Genomic DNA, 15,090 nt, shown 5'->3' with positions numbered 1-15,090 from the left:
ACTGGGTTCTGATCGGTCTCCAGATTGGATGGGCTGAACGGCCTCATTCTGCTCCGCTGAGCATGGTGGCTCAGTGGTTTGCACCCTGGCCTCACAAGGCCAGGGACCTGGGCTCAGTTCCAGCCTGGGTGACTATCTGTATGGAGCTTGTAGGCTCTCACCTGTGTCTGCGTGAGTTTCCTCCAGGGTGTTCCAGTTTCCTCCCATAGTCCAAAGATGTGCAGGTTAGGCAGAAATGACAGGGGTTGTTTTGGGGGCATGTCAGTATGGGATTGATAGGCAGAATGGCCTGCCCTCTCACTGTCGGGATTCTATGAAGGTCTATATCTTATTAGAGCCTGTCCTGAACTGTGCACACTGTAACGGTGTGAGAGCTCAGGACCAGCAGAAAGTTCTCAAGTATTGGGATAAGGCACTCTGAAGCTTCAAGAATCATAGAGCCACACAGCACAGAAACAGACCCTTTGGTCCAACCAGTCTGAGCTGACCATGATCCTAAACTAAATGAGTCCCACCTGCCTGCTCCTGGCCCATATCCCTCCAAACCTTTCCTCTTCATGTACTTATCCAAATGTCCTTTAAACATTGCAACTGTGCCCGTATCCACCACTTCCTCAGGACGTTCGAACCACACTCTGTGTAAAAGAAAAAATTCCCCTTGTGTCTTTTTTAAACCCCTCTCCTCGAGGTTAGATCTCATCCATCTCCGATCACATTCTGAGGGTTTCGTTTGTGCAGAGTTCTGCTAACGAGCAAAGTCAATTCCTTGAAACAAAACAAAAAGAGAACGTTGTCCCTGAGCTGATCTGGTGATCAAATCGGAGAGAAAGGAGAGAGAGAGAGACCTACTTTTTTAGCTTTGGTCCTAAAGAAAGGCAAATGTTCGTCATTGTTCACCACAGTTTCAACCTTTTTCCGATGTTCATGAGGATTCCTCTCAAAACTGAGCAGCTTTGTAGAGAGAGATGCTGTGTTAAAGAAGCAGAGACAGGGGTTAGGATTTGCTCGGAAACACTGACTGTTTTTGCTCACATCTTTCACCTCTCGACTGCAGGTTTTAGAGAAACTGAGGCCATACCTTTGTGAGAAAGTCATTGCGGAAAGGCATTTTGATTACCTGCGAGCGAAAAGGATATTGTCGAAGGAAGATACAGAGGAGATTTCCTACCAGGGATTGAACAGACGAAAGACCGGAAAGTTACTGGATTACCTGGCAGAGAACCCAAAAGGGTTGGACACGCTGATCAACTCCATCAGGCGCGAGGGTACACAGAACTTCCTCGTTCAGAGAATAACAGACGAGGTGCAGAAGATTAAAAATGAAAAGCTGATCCAGAAAGGTAAAAAGAACTAGATTTTCTGCTCTCTCATCACATCAAAGGATGCGTTGATCTCTTTGCAAAGTGGGGAACCTCCAGTACAGTTTGTCCTTGGTCACGCCAAACCTTTTTTACTTCATCGTGTAGGCTGTGTGCGGCCACCATTCCCTCTTTACTGTCATTTTTAATGGATTACACAAATCCAGTGAAAATCCCAAAGCACAAAAGAACAGTAAGGCAGGAGGAGGTGCTGGGATAGTGGATGGGAAAGGTTTAGAAGGATATGGGCCAAATGCAGGCAAATGGGACTAGTTCAGTTTAGGAAATGTGGATAGCAAGGACCAGTTGGGCCAAAGGGCCTGTTTCCATCCTGTACTATGCTGTTCCTGTTGACTCACCAACTTTAAGGGCATTTAAATGGTCATTGGATAAACATATGGATGATAATGGAATAGTGTAGGTTAGATGGACTTCAGATTGGTTTCACAGGTTGGCACAACATCGAGGGCTGAAGGGCCTGCACTGTGCTGTAATGTTCTATGTATGACACTATGAACAGGGTTTGCCAAGCTGGAATATTTTTGTACTTGGGCTTAGCTGGATTGAAAATCTGGCCTTTTTCAAGCTTGTCTCTAGATTTGCAACTTTAACTAGATTAGCATTCTTCAAATAAATATTCTTTGAGGCATGGAATCATAGAGTCCTACAGCACAGAGACCAAACTGGTCCATTTTGACCAAAATGTCCATCCACGCTAGCCCCAATTCCCTGCACTTGGCCCATATCCTTCTAAACTTTTCCTATTTGTGTATTTGTCCAAATGCCTTTTAAATGTTGTTAATGTACCCACCTCAACCACTTCCGCTGGCAGCTCATTCCATATGCGTAGCACCCTCTGCGTAAAAAAGTTTCCCCTCAGGTTCCCATGTATTCGTTCCCCTCTTACCTTAAACTGATGCCCTCTGGTCCTTGATTCCCCAATCCTGGGAAAAAGACTGAGTGCATTCACCCTATCCCTGTCTCTCATGATCTTATACACTTCTGTAAGAGACCCCCTCAGTCTCCTACACTCTAAAGAAAAAGTCCTGGCTTGTCCAACCTCTCCCTCTAACTTAGTCACTCGAGTCCTGGCAACATCCCTGTAAATTTCTTCTGCACTCTTTACAGTTTAATAACATCCTTCCTATAGCAAAGTGGCCAGAACTGAACACAATACTTGAAATGCAGCCTCACCAATATCCTGTACAACTGCAACATAACTTCCCAACTTCCCTACTCAATACCCTGACTGATGGAGGCCAGTGCATCCAAACCATTCTTCACTGCCCTGTCTACCTGTGACTCCACTTTCAGGGAACAGTGCACCTGAACTCCAAGATTCCCCTGTTCCACTACACTCCTTCAGGCCCTACCATTGTAATGTTCTATGTTCTATGTCTATGTTCTATGTTAAATCTCCTGCCTTGATTTGACTCCCCCAAAACACAATACCTCACACTTATCTACATTAGACTCCATTTGCCATTTCTCAGCCCACTTCCCTGGATGATCAACATCCTGCTGCAATTTCTGATAACTCTCCTCACTGTCCACAATACTGCCTATTTTAGTGTCATCCACAAACTTACTAATTATGCCTTGTACATTCTCATCCAAATCATTGATATCAATAGCAAACACAATGGGCCCAGCACTGACCCCTGAGGCACACCACAAGTCACAGGCCTCCAGTCCAACAAGTGTCCTTCCACCAGTACTGTCTGCTTCCTATCATCGAGCCAATTGTGTATCCGATTTGTATCAGAGATGATGGGAACTGCAGATGCTGGAGAATCCGAATTAACAAAGTGTGGAGCTGGATGAACACAGCAGGCCAAGCAGCATCTTAGGAGCTGCTGTTTAGCCTGCTGTGTTCATCCAGCTCTGCACTTTATTATCCTGTGTATCCAATTTTCCAACTTTTCCTGAATTACACACAATCTAACCTTCCACATCAGCCTACCACATCGAACCTTAAAGGTCTTACTGAAATCCATATAGAATACATCTACTGCCCTTCCCTCATCAACCTTCCTGGACACTTCATCAAAGGACTCTAACAAATTTATGAGGCATGATTACCCAGACACAAAGCCATTCTGATCCATCCTAATCAAACTATGTCTTTCTAAATGCATGCATATCTTATCCGCCAGAATCTTCTCAGGTAACTTAACTACTGTAAATGTTAAGCTTACCGGTCTATAATTCCCAGGGTTTTCTTTGCAGCTCTTCCTGAACAACATTTGCTACCGTCCGGTCTTCTGTGGCTAACGATGATGCAAATATATCAGCCAGGGCCCCTGCAATTTCTTCACCAGCCTCTTGCACTTTGGAATTAAACAATTTAATAGCAAACAATGTTGAATCAGTATTCATCCTGTTTGGTTGATCTCTCTCCTCATTTCTTTTTCTTCCCCTTGAAGCAGGAACTTTCTCGAGCAGTTATGAGATGTCCAAAGATATATCTGGAACCAACAACCTGTCGGTGTTCCCATCCATTGAGTCCAACAGTCAGAGGACAGAAGCTAACATCCTGTTTCATCCTGAAGGTGAATACAGCCCAGTGCCGTCGGCCTCGCCCACTCTCTCTCCGTTGGATTTGAAATCTGTGTCTTTGTTGGAGAAGGCAGGCACACTGAGCAATGTGGAAACCATGCCTACGACATTATCCCTGCCCAGGCCAGGGGAGCCAGGAGCTCCTTCCCTTCCCCCTGAACTTGAAGCAGAGGCTGATAGAGCCTGCAGTAATTCCAGTGACGCTGTGTTTTTGCCTCTGCGTTCCCGTGCACCGTGACCAGTCACCCTCCTGAAACTGACCTGCGCTGAAAACCCATGGATATCGATGTTGAAAATCACACAGAGTCCGATGTTTATGGCTCTATATGTCTTTGTTAAATTTGGGTACAATACTGGTTGCTTTTGTAAATGTATAATTGCCTTATGTTTTTGTGTTCCATTTCCTACGAGCAAAGCCCCTCCTCTCCACAGCAAGAAGCAGTTATTCCCATCTTTCTGAGCTTTCCAGCAGCTGTAGGAGCTGGCAAAGTGTCACTGGTAACTGTACTTACTCTGGGTCAGCATGTCTGTGTGTCTGACTGCGTCTGTGTGTGTGTGTCTGACTGCGTCTGTGTCTGTGTGTCTGACTGCGTCTGTGTCTGTGTGTCTGACTGCGTCTGTGTGTGTGTGTGCACATGTGGCTGACTGTGTTTGTGCACGTGTGCTGTCTCATTATCTGGTGTGTGTGTCTGTGTGTGTGTGTGTGTGTGTGTGTGTGTGTGTGAGCACACGCCTGACTGCGTGCATGTGAGTGTGCACATGGACCTTCCACAAACTAGGAGAAGGAGACCCTTGCGTTCTTTGTGGCGATAAGCTCTGTGGCCTGAGGCTGTAATACCACAGGATACTGGGTGGTGCCATGCTCCTGCCCCTGCGGTACAGGCACCAGGACACTGACAGGGGAGAACCTTTATGGGGTTGCAGTAGGCGATAAGATTGGGCCAGAGCACTGTGCGCGTGTGTGTGCGCTGCACCCAAATGACCTTGTACACCACCACCCACCCCAGGCTGGGGCAGTGGGAGAACACCCTCTTTCACATTCACTGGGCCAGCTCTGCCAGCAGGTGATTGGGGAACTAGTGAGTCAAGGCCCATAAATGGCCAATCATTATCCACATAAGGGCCTTCGTTGCCAGCACAACAAGGAAGTTTCCAACAGGTATAACTGGCCAGGTTTCTCTCCAGGGCCGATCTGCCCAATTATTCCCCCTTTTCACCACCTCAGAGAGGGGAGATAATTTCTGCTCTTTGACTCTATAGTTAGCCACGCTCATACTGACATAACCAGTTTAATTCTATTCACTCACTTGCATTTTATTTGTTTTAAATCTGTACATAGGAAATTCAAACGTTCATTTTCTGCTACCTAATCATCATCATGGGGCCTGTTGGTGTTGATTTATTTGCGATAGAAATTCTTTTGGTTTTTATAGATGTATTAACAAGTAGAAACCTAACCTGAGAAGGAATAATGTTCTCAAATCTTTTATCCTGCCAGATGACTGGAGGTAAAACAGGAAAGATGTGAGTGGGCTCCTGTGTTTTTTCTATAGAAATCTCCATAAAATTTGGGGGGAAGAAAATGTGTGAATTATTTGTTGCCTTATCACAACTTTCCAGACCCCTCCAAATACACTTCATACTGAACAAAAGTGTCTTGAAAGTAAATTAATGGGTGTTATGTAGATGAACTCAGCAGCTATTTAATGCACAAACTTCAGACAACAGGGAGCTAGATTAATACTGCTCCTTGACCTTGGATGGTCAGGATGGGTCTGGTTCTAGGAGACTCGCTGCTGCTGTGTAAACAGTTTAATTGATCCTCTGAAATGAGGAAGTGGAACATTATTGCGATCTGAAAGTGGGATCTCCTACATCAGAGCATTTTCCCCGTATCAACATGTCGCAAATGTACAGCACACGTTTCATGAAATTGTAGTTAGAAACATTTGTGCTATTTTTTCATTTTTAACGTGCCATTTTTGGTTTTGTTAATGCTTCACTTTATCTACTAACTCACTGGTTTTCTTGTATTTGAATGTACCGCTGGAAAGCTTTAGGATGTATTTTGTTGCAGACCTCTGCAGTCCATCAAACGAGGAGTCCAACTAAACACACCCTGAAAAGGACAGAGACCTTCACTTTTCCATCAGGTTGTGGAGGATACACTAACAGGCCAATGGGCCCTTCCATATCTGGCCAGTCGTTAAACTCCATTTGCCCCTCCAACTTCCCTCCTCCAACTCTTATCATCATCACCCTCTATTCAATCCCTGTTCACAGGCCTCTCCAGCTTCCCCTAAAAGTACTTATGGAGTGGTTGAAATGAACAGGATGACACCACAAGAAATAGCAACAGGTGTAGGCCATTCTGTCCCTCGACCCTGTTATGACATTCCTCGTATCACTTTCCTACCTTTTCCCCGTGACTTTGATTCCCCCTGATCACGAATCTGTCTATCTCAGCCTTGAATAGACACAAGGACTCTGCCCCCACAGCTCTCTGAGGCAAGGAGTTCCAAAGACACTCAACCCTCTGGGAGAAGAAATCCCTCCTCATCTCAGTCTTAAATTGGTGGCCCTTTACTCTGAGACTATACCCTCCTGTCCTAGACTCTCCCATGAGGGGAAACATCCCCTCAGCATTGACCCTGTCTAGCCCCTTAAGAATCCGATATTTTTCAATGAGATCACCTCTCAATCTTCTAAACTCCAGTGAGCAGAGTCCCAACCATTTTAGCCATTGATCGTAGGACAATCTCTCCATACTGGGGAGCATTGCCATTCCATGTGGTTTCATTTATTATTATCGCATGTACTGAGATACAGTGAAAAGTATTGTTTTGCTTGCTATTCAGGCAAATCATCCATTATATAAGTACATCAGGGTAATAGAGCAGAATGTAGTGTTACAACTGCAGAGAAGGTGCAGAGAAAGATCAGCTCTGATATATGAGGGGTCCGTTCGTAGGTCTGATAACGGCGGGGAAGAAGCTGTTCTTAAATCTGTTGGCCTGTGTTTTCAAACTTTGATCTGCACATTCTCACTACTGCCTGGGTGAAGTGATTCCTTCTGAACTCCCAATTGGATTTCTTGGTGATGATCTTATATTGATGACTTCTGGTTATACTTTTCTCCACAAAAAAAACATTCACCGCATCAAAATCTTCCGTCAGGATAAATGCCTCTATTCAGTCACCACTCAGCTGCCTTCCCTCCCTCTTCACTCACAGGGTGGGAGTAAAGTTTACCGAAGATCTACATTTCGGGAAGGCTCCAAGATTCCATTCCGAGTTACACATGGAATCCTAGCGGAAAAGCCAGAGGGCAGCTTAGGGCAACAGCCAGAGTGAGCTGGGTTCAGAACAGAGTTGACTACACACAATCTCAAGTAGATGAAGTGGTTATAGAATTGAGCCTAGTGCTCACGCTGCTTTGCTCAATTCCATGAGGAGTGTATCTTACACCGTTTTCATAGGAAGGAGCCATTCAGCCCATCATGTCTTCTCTGCCATTCAACATGTTCGTGATAATCCTCAACTCTATTTTCCTACCCTCTCCCCATTACCCTTGATTCCCTTACTGATTAAAAATCTGTCTGTCTCAGCCTTAAAGATATAACCCAGCCTCAACAGTCCTCTGTGGTAAAGAGCTCCACAGACTCACTCACCTATGACAGAAGAAATTCCTCCTCATCTCTCTTAAATGGATGACCCCTTACTCTGAGATGATGCCCTCTGGCCCTAGACTCGCCCACAGGCAGAAACAACATTTCGCATCGACCCTGTTAAAGCCCCCGATGTGTTTCAATAGTGTCTGCAGTCATTCTTCAAAACTCCAACGGGCCCAGGCCCACTCCACCCACCATCACTTCATTAGACACAGACTCCACACCTGGTATCAGCCTAATGAACTTTCTCTAGACTCTCCAATGCCAGTCTTTCTTTCCTTAAATAAGGGCCCAAAACTCTGCAGTAGTCTGACTAATTCCTTGTAAACTTTTAGCAACACTTTCCTATTTTTATATCTCATTCCCTTTGATATAAAGAACAAAACTCCATCTGCCTTTCTTATTTTTCAGTGATCTCGAACACTATCTTTTTGGGATTCATGTACGGAGGCTCTCAAGCCCCTCTGTTCCATAGCTTTTGGAAGTCTTTTTCTATTTAAATAATATGTTCTGGTGGATTACATCAAACAACAGTCTATTTGGCTGTTCAAACCAAGCACAGCACTGACCCTGTACCCAAAACGGCCACATTCACAAAATCCATGACCCACTCTGTAACTTTTAGTGTGATTCTCTAATTGAACACTGTATGCTGGATAGCCCTGAGTGCGCGAAGGACAATGTTCAGGCTCACAGTGTTTACTGGAAGTTGTCTATATTACAGGGCAGGACCCTGTTGGCAGGCAGAATGCATTAACACAGTGTGCCTGGGTCAAGTCATCAAAATAATTGGACAATATTTGCAGGTTCACTTCCCAGCCCTGACCAAACACAGTCAATTTGGCCTGATTTCAAGTTTAGAAAAAGCCTGGCAGTGAATTGTCAATCACCATTAGGGGATCAAGGCTTATGGGGAGGAAGTGGGAGAATGGGGCTGATGAACATCTCGGTCATGATTGAATGGTGGAGCAGACTCGATGAGCCGAATGGCCTAATTTCTGCTCCTGTGTCTTATGGTCTTATTAATAGGTGCAATCTCCATGGTAATGTCTCTACCGATCAACAGTCTTTGCTCATGCAGTCTAAATGTTGGTTATTCCTTTGAATTGGTGCACCTTGTCCCAATAGGCTAATCGAAAACAAAATATCTGTTTTCAACAATAGTTGTAAACCTGTTACAGTCCAAGGGGAGGCTATTCAGCCCACTGAATCTGTGCTGCCTTTCCCAAACTAGTGCCATTCTCCTGCCTTCTCCTTCGTAATCCTGCAAATTGTTCCATTTCAAGGAGTAGGCCAATTCTGTTTTGAACGCCTCAGTTGGACCTGTCTCTGCCTCTGACTCAGACCTTCATGATGTCAATCACTTTAAATCTGTGCCATGTCGTTCTCAACTCTTCCACCAATATTTCTCCCTGCCTGAGATAACAAGGTGTGGAGCTGGGGGAACACAGCAGGCCAAGCAGCATCAGGGGAGCAGGAAAGCTGACGTTTCGGGCCTAGACCCTTCTTCAGAAATGTTTCTCCCTATCTACTCTGATTTTGAGCACTGTTTTCCTTCTAGATTTAAAAGAAAACTCCAAATTCTCTGATCCAGCCTTCTGACTGAACAAAATGGGAACAGGGAGGTCTCCATACTGTACTTATTGGTATTTCAACCTGTTCAATACAAAATATTTTAACTCCCAACTGCTGTCATGCGTGGGGCCCTCATTCTTGCTGTTCTGGGAGAACTTGTTGGGTGTTTAATTCCATTAATAAATGAGGAACGTTGTACATAATGTGTCGTGACGAATATCTTGTGAAAGAACAGACTTTTAAGGTACTTCGGAGATTGATGTTTTGAGTGGACTGCTATTATGGATCTGTCTCTACTCGTAAAATTGTGAGACATGATCAGGGTGATCCCAGAAGATAATTGCACTATTCACAGCTCCACTGACTGTACATTACTAAGCAGCTGTGAGTCTCGGTTTTATCGTTTTCCCAGCGTTCTGTAAAATGGATCAGCTTGTACGCTGAAGAGGCGTTCGAAACTGATTCACAACAAGTTCATGAGACTCTTGATTTAAATGGAACATTTTAGAATTTGAGTCAAACGTTCCAGTTTCTGACATGACCATAAGGTGTGGGAGCAGAACTAGGCCATTCGCTCCATCAAGTCGATGTGGGGTATTTAATTCAACTCCTCGTGTAAATAGTTATCTCAGGGTTTAATGATAACTCGGGACTTTGGTATCAATCACTAGTCAATTCTGAGATTCAGTTCTGTTGGTCATTTGATTATAATGGCTGTCAGCAATTAGCTGGTGGAATGTAATGCATTAGAATAAGCAACCTCCTGGTAAATGGTGATGGACTTTTCTTACGATTTAATCAGTTAAAATACAGTATTTCTAAATTGTAAACTTGGCATTGGTCTCTGTGAATTGTTTCTGATGTTCAAATCCCCTGCTTTTCCCCTTTCAGCTCAAGGATTGTTCCTCATGCATTTCCAAGTGAAACTTCCAAGCTAAGTAAACCAGGAGAGCAAAGGATCATTGTCAGCACACACACTCGGATCAGATTTCCTCAGGCAATAGGGCTATCTGCTCTAGAACCTGCTTTAACCAAGACTGGCATGAAAACTGAAACTGAATGCCTGGTGGCAAATGCTCAGTACTTGGGATGAGGGGTGGAGGAGAGATGCTGCTTGGCCTGCTGTGTTCACCCAGCATTACACTTGGTTATCTGCTATAACACGTGTTTCCTAAAGGCGAATTGGCTGTGGCTGAGGCCCGAAACGTCAGCTTTCATGCTCCTCAGATGCTGCTTGGCCTGCTGTGTTCGTCCAGCACCATTCCTTGTTATCGTGGCTGTAACATGATTGATGAATAGTGGGGCGTTGCTTGGATAATGTGAACTTTCTGCTGTACACATACAGCAACTTTCCAAAGCAATTTCTTTATAACACAATTTTCTATAGTGCAGGGTCACACAACTATGGCGTTGTGAAGAAATATCTCAAACCATGCCAACAAAGAAGCTGGGACAGAGCAGGGTCAAAGGCAAGAAATGCCTATGTTTGTGCCTGATCAGCTGTTTGATGAGATGGTGTCTCCCACTTTGCCATGTACACCCTTACATTCGAGTTGACAGGGGAAATGACCCACTTCCACTTTTTGCTACTAAACCCCCTCTGCCATTCAATGAGATGGTGGTTGATCTGCTCCAGGTTCCACATTCCTCCCTGATAATCCCCCAATTCCCTACCCGACAACAATCTAGCCACCTCTGCCTTTGAAATAATTGATATTCAACCCTGTCATTACCACCTCATGTGGCAAAATGTTCCAAACTTTGAGAGAAAAGTATTTTTTCTCCGTATCCATATGGTTAAGACCATTCAGGATCTGATACACTTCAATCAGGTCACCCCTCACCCTCCTAAACTCCAAGGGAAACAAGCCCAGTCTGTCCAATCTTCCCTCATTAGACAACGCACTCATTCCCAGGATCAATCCAGCAAACCTCCTGTGAACTACTTCTAACATATTTACATCCTTATCTAAATAGGGAGTCCAAAACTGCACACAGTATTCCAGATGTGGTCTCACCAATGCCCTGTCCAATTGGATCATAACATCCACACTTCCATGTTGAATTTCTCTTGAAATAAAGGAGAGCTTTTCATTGATTCCGGCCTTGATTATGTGCTGTCTGTGCAAACTAATTTTCTGTGACTCAGAACACTCCAAATCCCTCTGCTCCCTGGAATTCTGCAGCCATTCTCTCTTAATTAATGTTGATTTTTGTAACTCTTCCTGCCAGAATAAAACTTCTGCACCATCAGTCAGATTTTTGCCATTCATTCTCCTGTAACCTTATTTCTTACATATTGTTGCCCCTCATTTGGTGTTATTTGTTAATTTAGCATCTGCATGTTCACTCCCTTCATCTAAGTCATCGACATAAATTATATCAGGCTGCAAACCCCTGTCGGATTTCACGGGTCACATCCTGCCTGTTTTCTGCCAGCCAACCAGTCTTCATGCTGGAATGTTAGCCCCCGCCCCCCCCCCCCCCCACACCATCAGCTTTTATTTTCCACAAGAACAGTTTTCAGCACTTGCCCCCTCCCTCATCGAATCAGCTGGGAATAATTAGCAGCCAAGAGATTCCCTGAGGCCCCCAGGGCTGGACAGTGCTGCAGTGAGACTCTGAGAAGCACTGGCGAGCCACACACACAGGCAGGTAAATTCAGGACTTTAGATCAATCGTTTGATCTCTTAGAAAAGCTGTGAAACCCAAATTTACAAACTCCAAAGAGTTTCGACATACAGAAGGGTCAACTCCAACTCAAAACAGGGCACTTTGGTGAAAAAGGCTTTCAAGGTACAGAATCACTTAAATGTGAAGCCGAATGAATTAATGAGCTACTCCACAGGAACAGCAGCTGATGTTATTGCATTAACGATGAGAACTTCAAAATGAGGAGCAGTGAGAACTGGGAAAGAGCAGATTCCATGACAAGGCTTCTCCTGGTTATAGCCCTGGTACAGCATGTTATTGGTGTTAGTATCATTGACGTACATCAGATGCTCTACTGATAGGCACATGTACAGGTGTTGGTGTTTCTGATATCATTGTACTCAGAGCCTCACTCACTGCCCCATTTGCATTCAGCTGTCTGCCCTGCTCAACACTCAGCACATTGACTCTCTGTGCAAAACACAACCCTGAACCACATGGAGTGGTGCGGTGTCTCAGTCGTTAGCACTGCTGCCTCACATTGTCTGGGACCCAGGTTCGATTCCACCCTCGGTGTGGAGTTTGCACGTTCTCCCTGTGCCTGCATGGGTTTCCTCTGGGTATTCCAGTTTCCTCCCACAGTCCAAAGATATGTAGGTAAGGTGGATTGTCTGTAGGAAATCAGGGGATAAACTGGGGAATGGGTGTGGGTGGGATGCTTGTTGGAGGACCAGTACAGATTTAATGGGCTGAATGGCCTCTTTCTGCAATGTAGGAATTCAATAATATGAGGGCAGAGTAACATTTCAGTTCTTACGTCTGAGAGATGTTTAGAAAAGAACACATTCCATTGATTCTGCAGTTCTTAAAACAGCTTTGAACTACTCAATGTAACGAATGGTCTTAATCTTTAATGTAGGAAATCATCAGTGAGTGCACACCTTGTAATTGTGGTGACCACAAATGCCACCTTTTCTAAGGTGACGTTTTCCTTATACTGCAATAAATCTAAGTGAGATTCATCAGCATTTCCCATCCAGATTTAATACAAGGCTACATTATGGCCAGTATAGCTGATGAATTTCAATCAGAATGATTGTAGTCTATGGAAGACCTCACCTTAGAAACAGTAGTACAGCTGTTGAGACAAGCAGTGGTCTGCAGGAAGAACAAGGCAATTCTAAAAGGTAATTAAAATTCCTAGCTCAGGAAGGTGCCAGTGATCAGGATGGTTAGGGGAATGGCTGGCAGTGAAGGAATCCCACTGAAGCAGCAGAGCTTACACCATTCTTTCTCTGCTACCTCACACTCACTCAAACTACTGAAGCTATGAAAGGTGAGTCACAGGTAGACAAGGTGGTAAAGAAGACATTTGACATGCTTGTCTTCATTGCTCAGATCATTGAGCATAGGAGTTCTGAGGAAGGGTCACTGGACCCGAACATTAACTCTGTTTTCCCCTTCACAGATGCTGCCAGACCTGCTGAGCTTTTCCAGCAACTTTGTTTTCCTGATTTACAGCATCCGCTGTTCTTTCGGCTTTCATTGAATTTAGGAGCTGGGATGCCATGTTGTGGTTGTACAGGACATTGGTCAAAAGTCATAGAGCTGTACAGCACGGAAATAGACCCAGAGTCCAACCCATCCATGGCCAACCAAGTTTCCCAAACCGAACCAGTCCCACTTGCCTGCTTTTGGGCCCATATCCCTCCAAACTGCTTGTATTCATGTACCTGTCCTAATGTCTTTTAAATATTCTGATTGTGCCACTTTCTCTGGCAGTTCATTCCACTTACAAACCACCTGCTGTCTGAAAACGTTCCCTGTCATATCCCTTTTAAATCTTTGTCCTCTCATCTTAAAAACACCCTTTAGGTTTGACCCCCCCTGCCCTGGGAAAATGACCTTAGCCATTTTTGTCCTTTCCATGACCCTCATGGCTTTATAAACCCCTACAGTTATGGGGTGGCTCAGTGGTTCGGACCCAGGTTCAAATCTACCCTCAGGTGACAGTCTGTGTGGAGTTCTCCCCGTGACTGCATGGGTTTCCTCTGGATGCTCTGATTTCCTCCCACAGTCCAGAAGATGTGCAGTGTGGGAGGATTGGCCATACTGTGTTGCCCATAGTGTCCAGGGATGTGCAGGCTGGGTGGGTTAGCCATGGGAAATGCAGGGTTAGGGGTACGGGGCTGGATCTGGGCGGGATGCTCTTCAGGGGTTAGTGTGGACACAGTGGGCTGAATGTCCTGCTTTCACACCGTAGGGATTCTGTGTTTCTACAACAAGGTCACCCCTCAAACTCCTACACTCCAGTGATAAAAATTCCAACCTATCCCAGCCCTCATTACACCTCCATACCCTAGACCCAGCAGCACACCAATAACTAAGGAATCTTTCCAAAACTGGACTTTACCAGCAAACGACAGTTGAACTTGATTTCTCTGGAGGGAATGGAAGGGGGTGGAGACCTGATGGTCTGTTTTGGTTCATTATACCTTTAAATTATTGCTGCCCTGATATTATTTTAAGAGGAAAAACAATATGCCCCAAATTATTACGAAAACCATGAGAAACTTTCTCTGTATTTCCATCTTGACCTAGTATGTACTCCACTTCCTCCCATGAAATATGGCTGTGGGATAAATCACTCTTTCAGTGTTCTACATTCTGTGTGTCGACAAGTTTCTGTTTGTGGGTTTTCTTTATTTTTTTAACACTGGGATGTCAGAGCTCATTCCCCTGGCGACCCGTAGGGGGCAGTGGGTCTGGGATGTCAGAACTCATTCCCCTGGAGACCCATAGGGGGCAGTGGGTCTGGGATGTCAGAACTCATTCCCCTGGAGCCCCATAGGGGGCAGTGAGTCTGGGATGTCAGAGCTCATTCCCCTGGAGACCCATAGGGGGCAGTAGGTCTGGGATGTCAGAGCTCATTCCCCTGGAGACCCATAGGGGGCAGTGGGTCTGGGATGTCAGAGCTCATTCCCCTGGAGACCCATAGGGGGCAGTGGGTCTGGGATGTCAGAACTCATTCCCCTGGAGACCCATAGGGGGCAGTGGGTCTGGGATGTCAGAACTCATTCCCCTGGAGACCCGTAGGGGACATTGGGTCTGGGACGTCAGGACTCATTCCCCTGGAGACCCATAGGGGGCAGTGGGTCTGGGATGTCAGAACTCATTCCCCTGGCGACCCGTAGGGGGCAGGGGGTCTCGGATGTCAGAACTCATTCCCCTGGCGACCCGTAGGGGGCAGTGGGTCTCGGATGTCAGAACTCATT

At 45.3% G+C, this 15,090-nt stretch overlaps 1 protein-coding gene across 2 annotated transcripts in view; it reads left to right on the top strand.

Annotated features, from left to right (window-relative positions):
- The window catches only part of bcl10 (BCL10 immune signaling adaptor), a 40,018-nt gene extending 28,675 nt beyond the window's left edge, over positions 1-11,343 (top strand). Inside the window, exons 2-3 of one of the 2 annotated variants that reach the window (XM_048539475.2) lie at positions 1,055-1,340; positions 3,788-11,343. In XM_048539475.2, coding sequence (XP_048395432.1) covers positions 1,055-1,340; positions 3,788-4,155 — 654 coding nt within the window. In that variant the 3' untranslated portion in view covers positions 4,156-11,343. Of the gene's footprint in view, positions 1-1,054; positions 1,341-3,784 lie in introns of both variants that reach the window. The other variant, XM_048539474.2, reaches the window with a different exon arrangement.
- Positions 11,344-15,090: the final 3,747 nt, after the last annotated feature.

This window comes from Stegostoma tigrinum, chromosome 8 (assembly GCF_030684315.1).
Source record: "Stegostoma tigrinum isolate sSteTig4 chromosome 8, sSteTig4.hap1, whole genome shotgun sequence".
NCBI classification, from domain to species: domain Eukaryota; kingdom Metazoa; phylum Chordata; class Chondrichthyes; order Orectolobiformes; family Stegostomatidae; genus Stegostoma; species Stegostoma tigrinum.
Note: the sequence above shows the minus strand (reverse complement) of the source record. Positions and strands in the feature narration are given on the sequence as shown.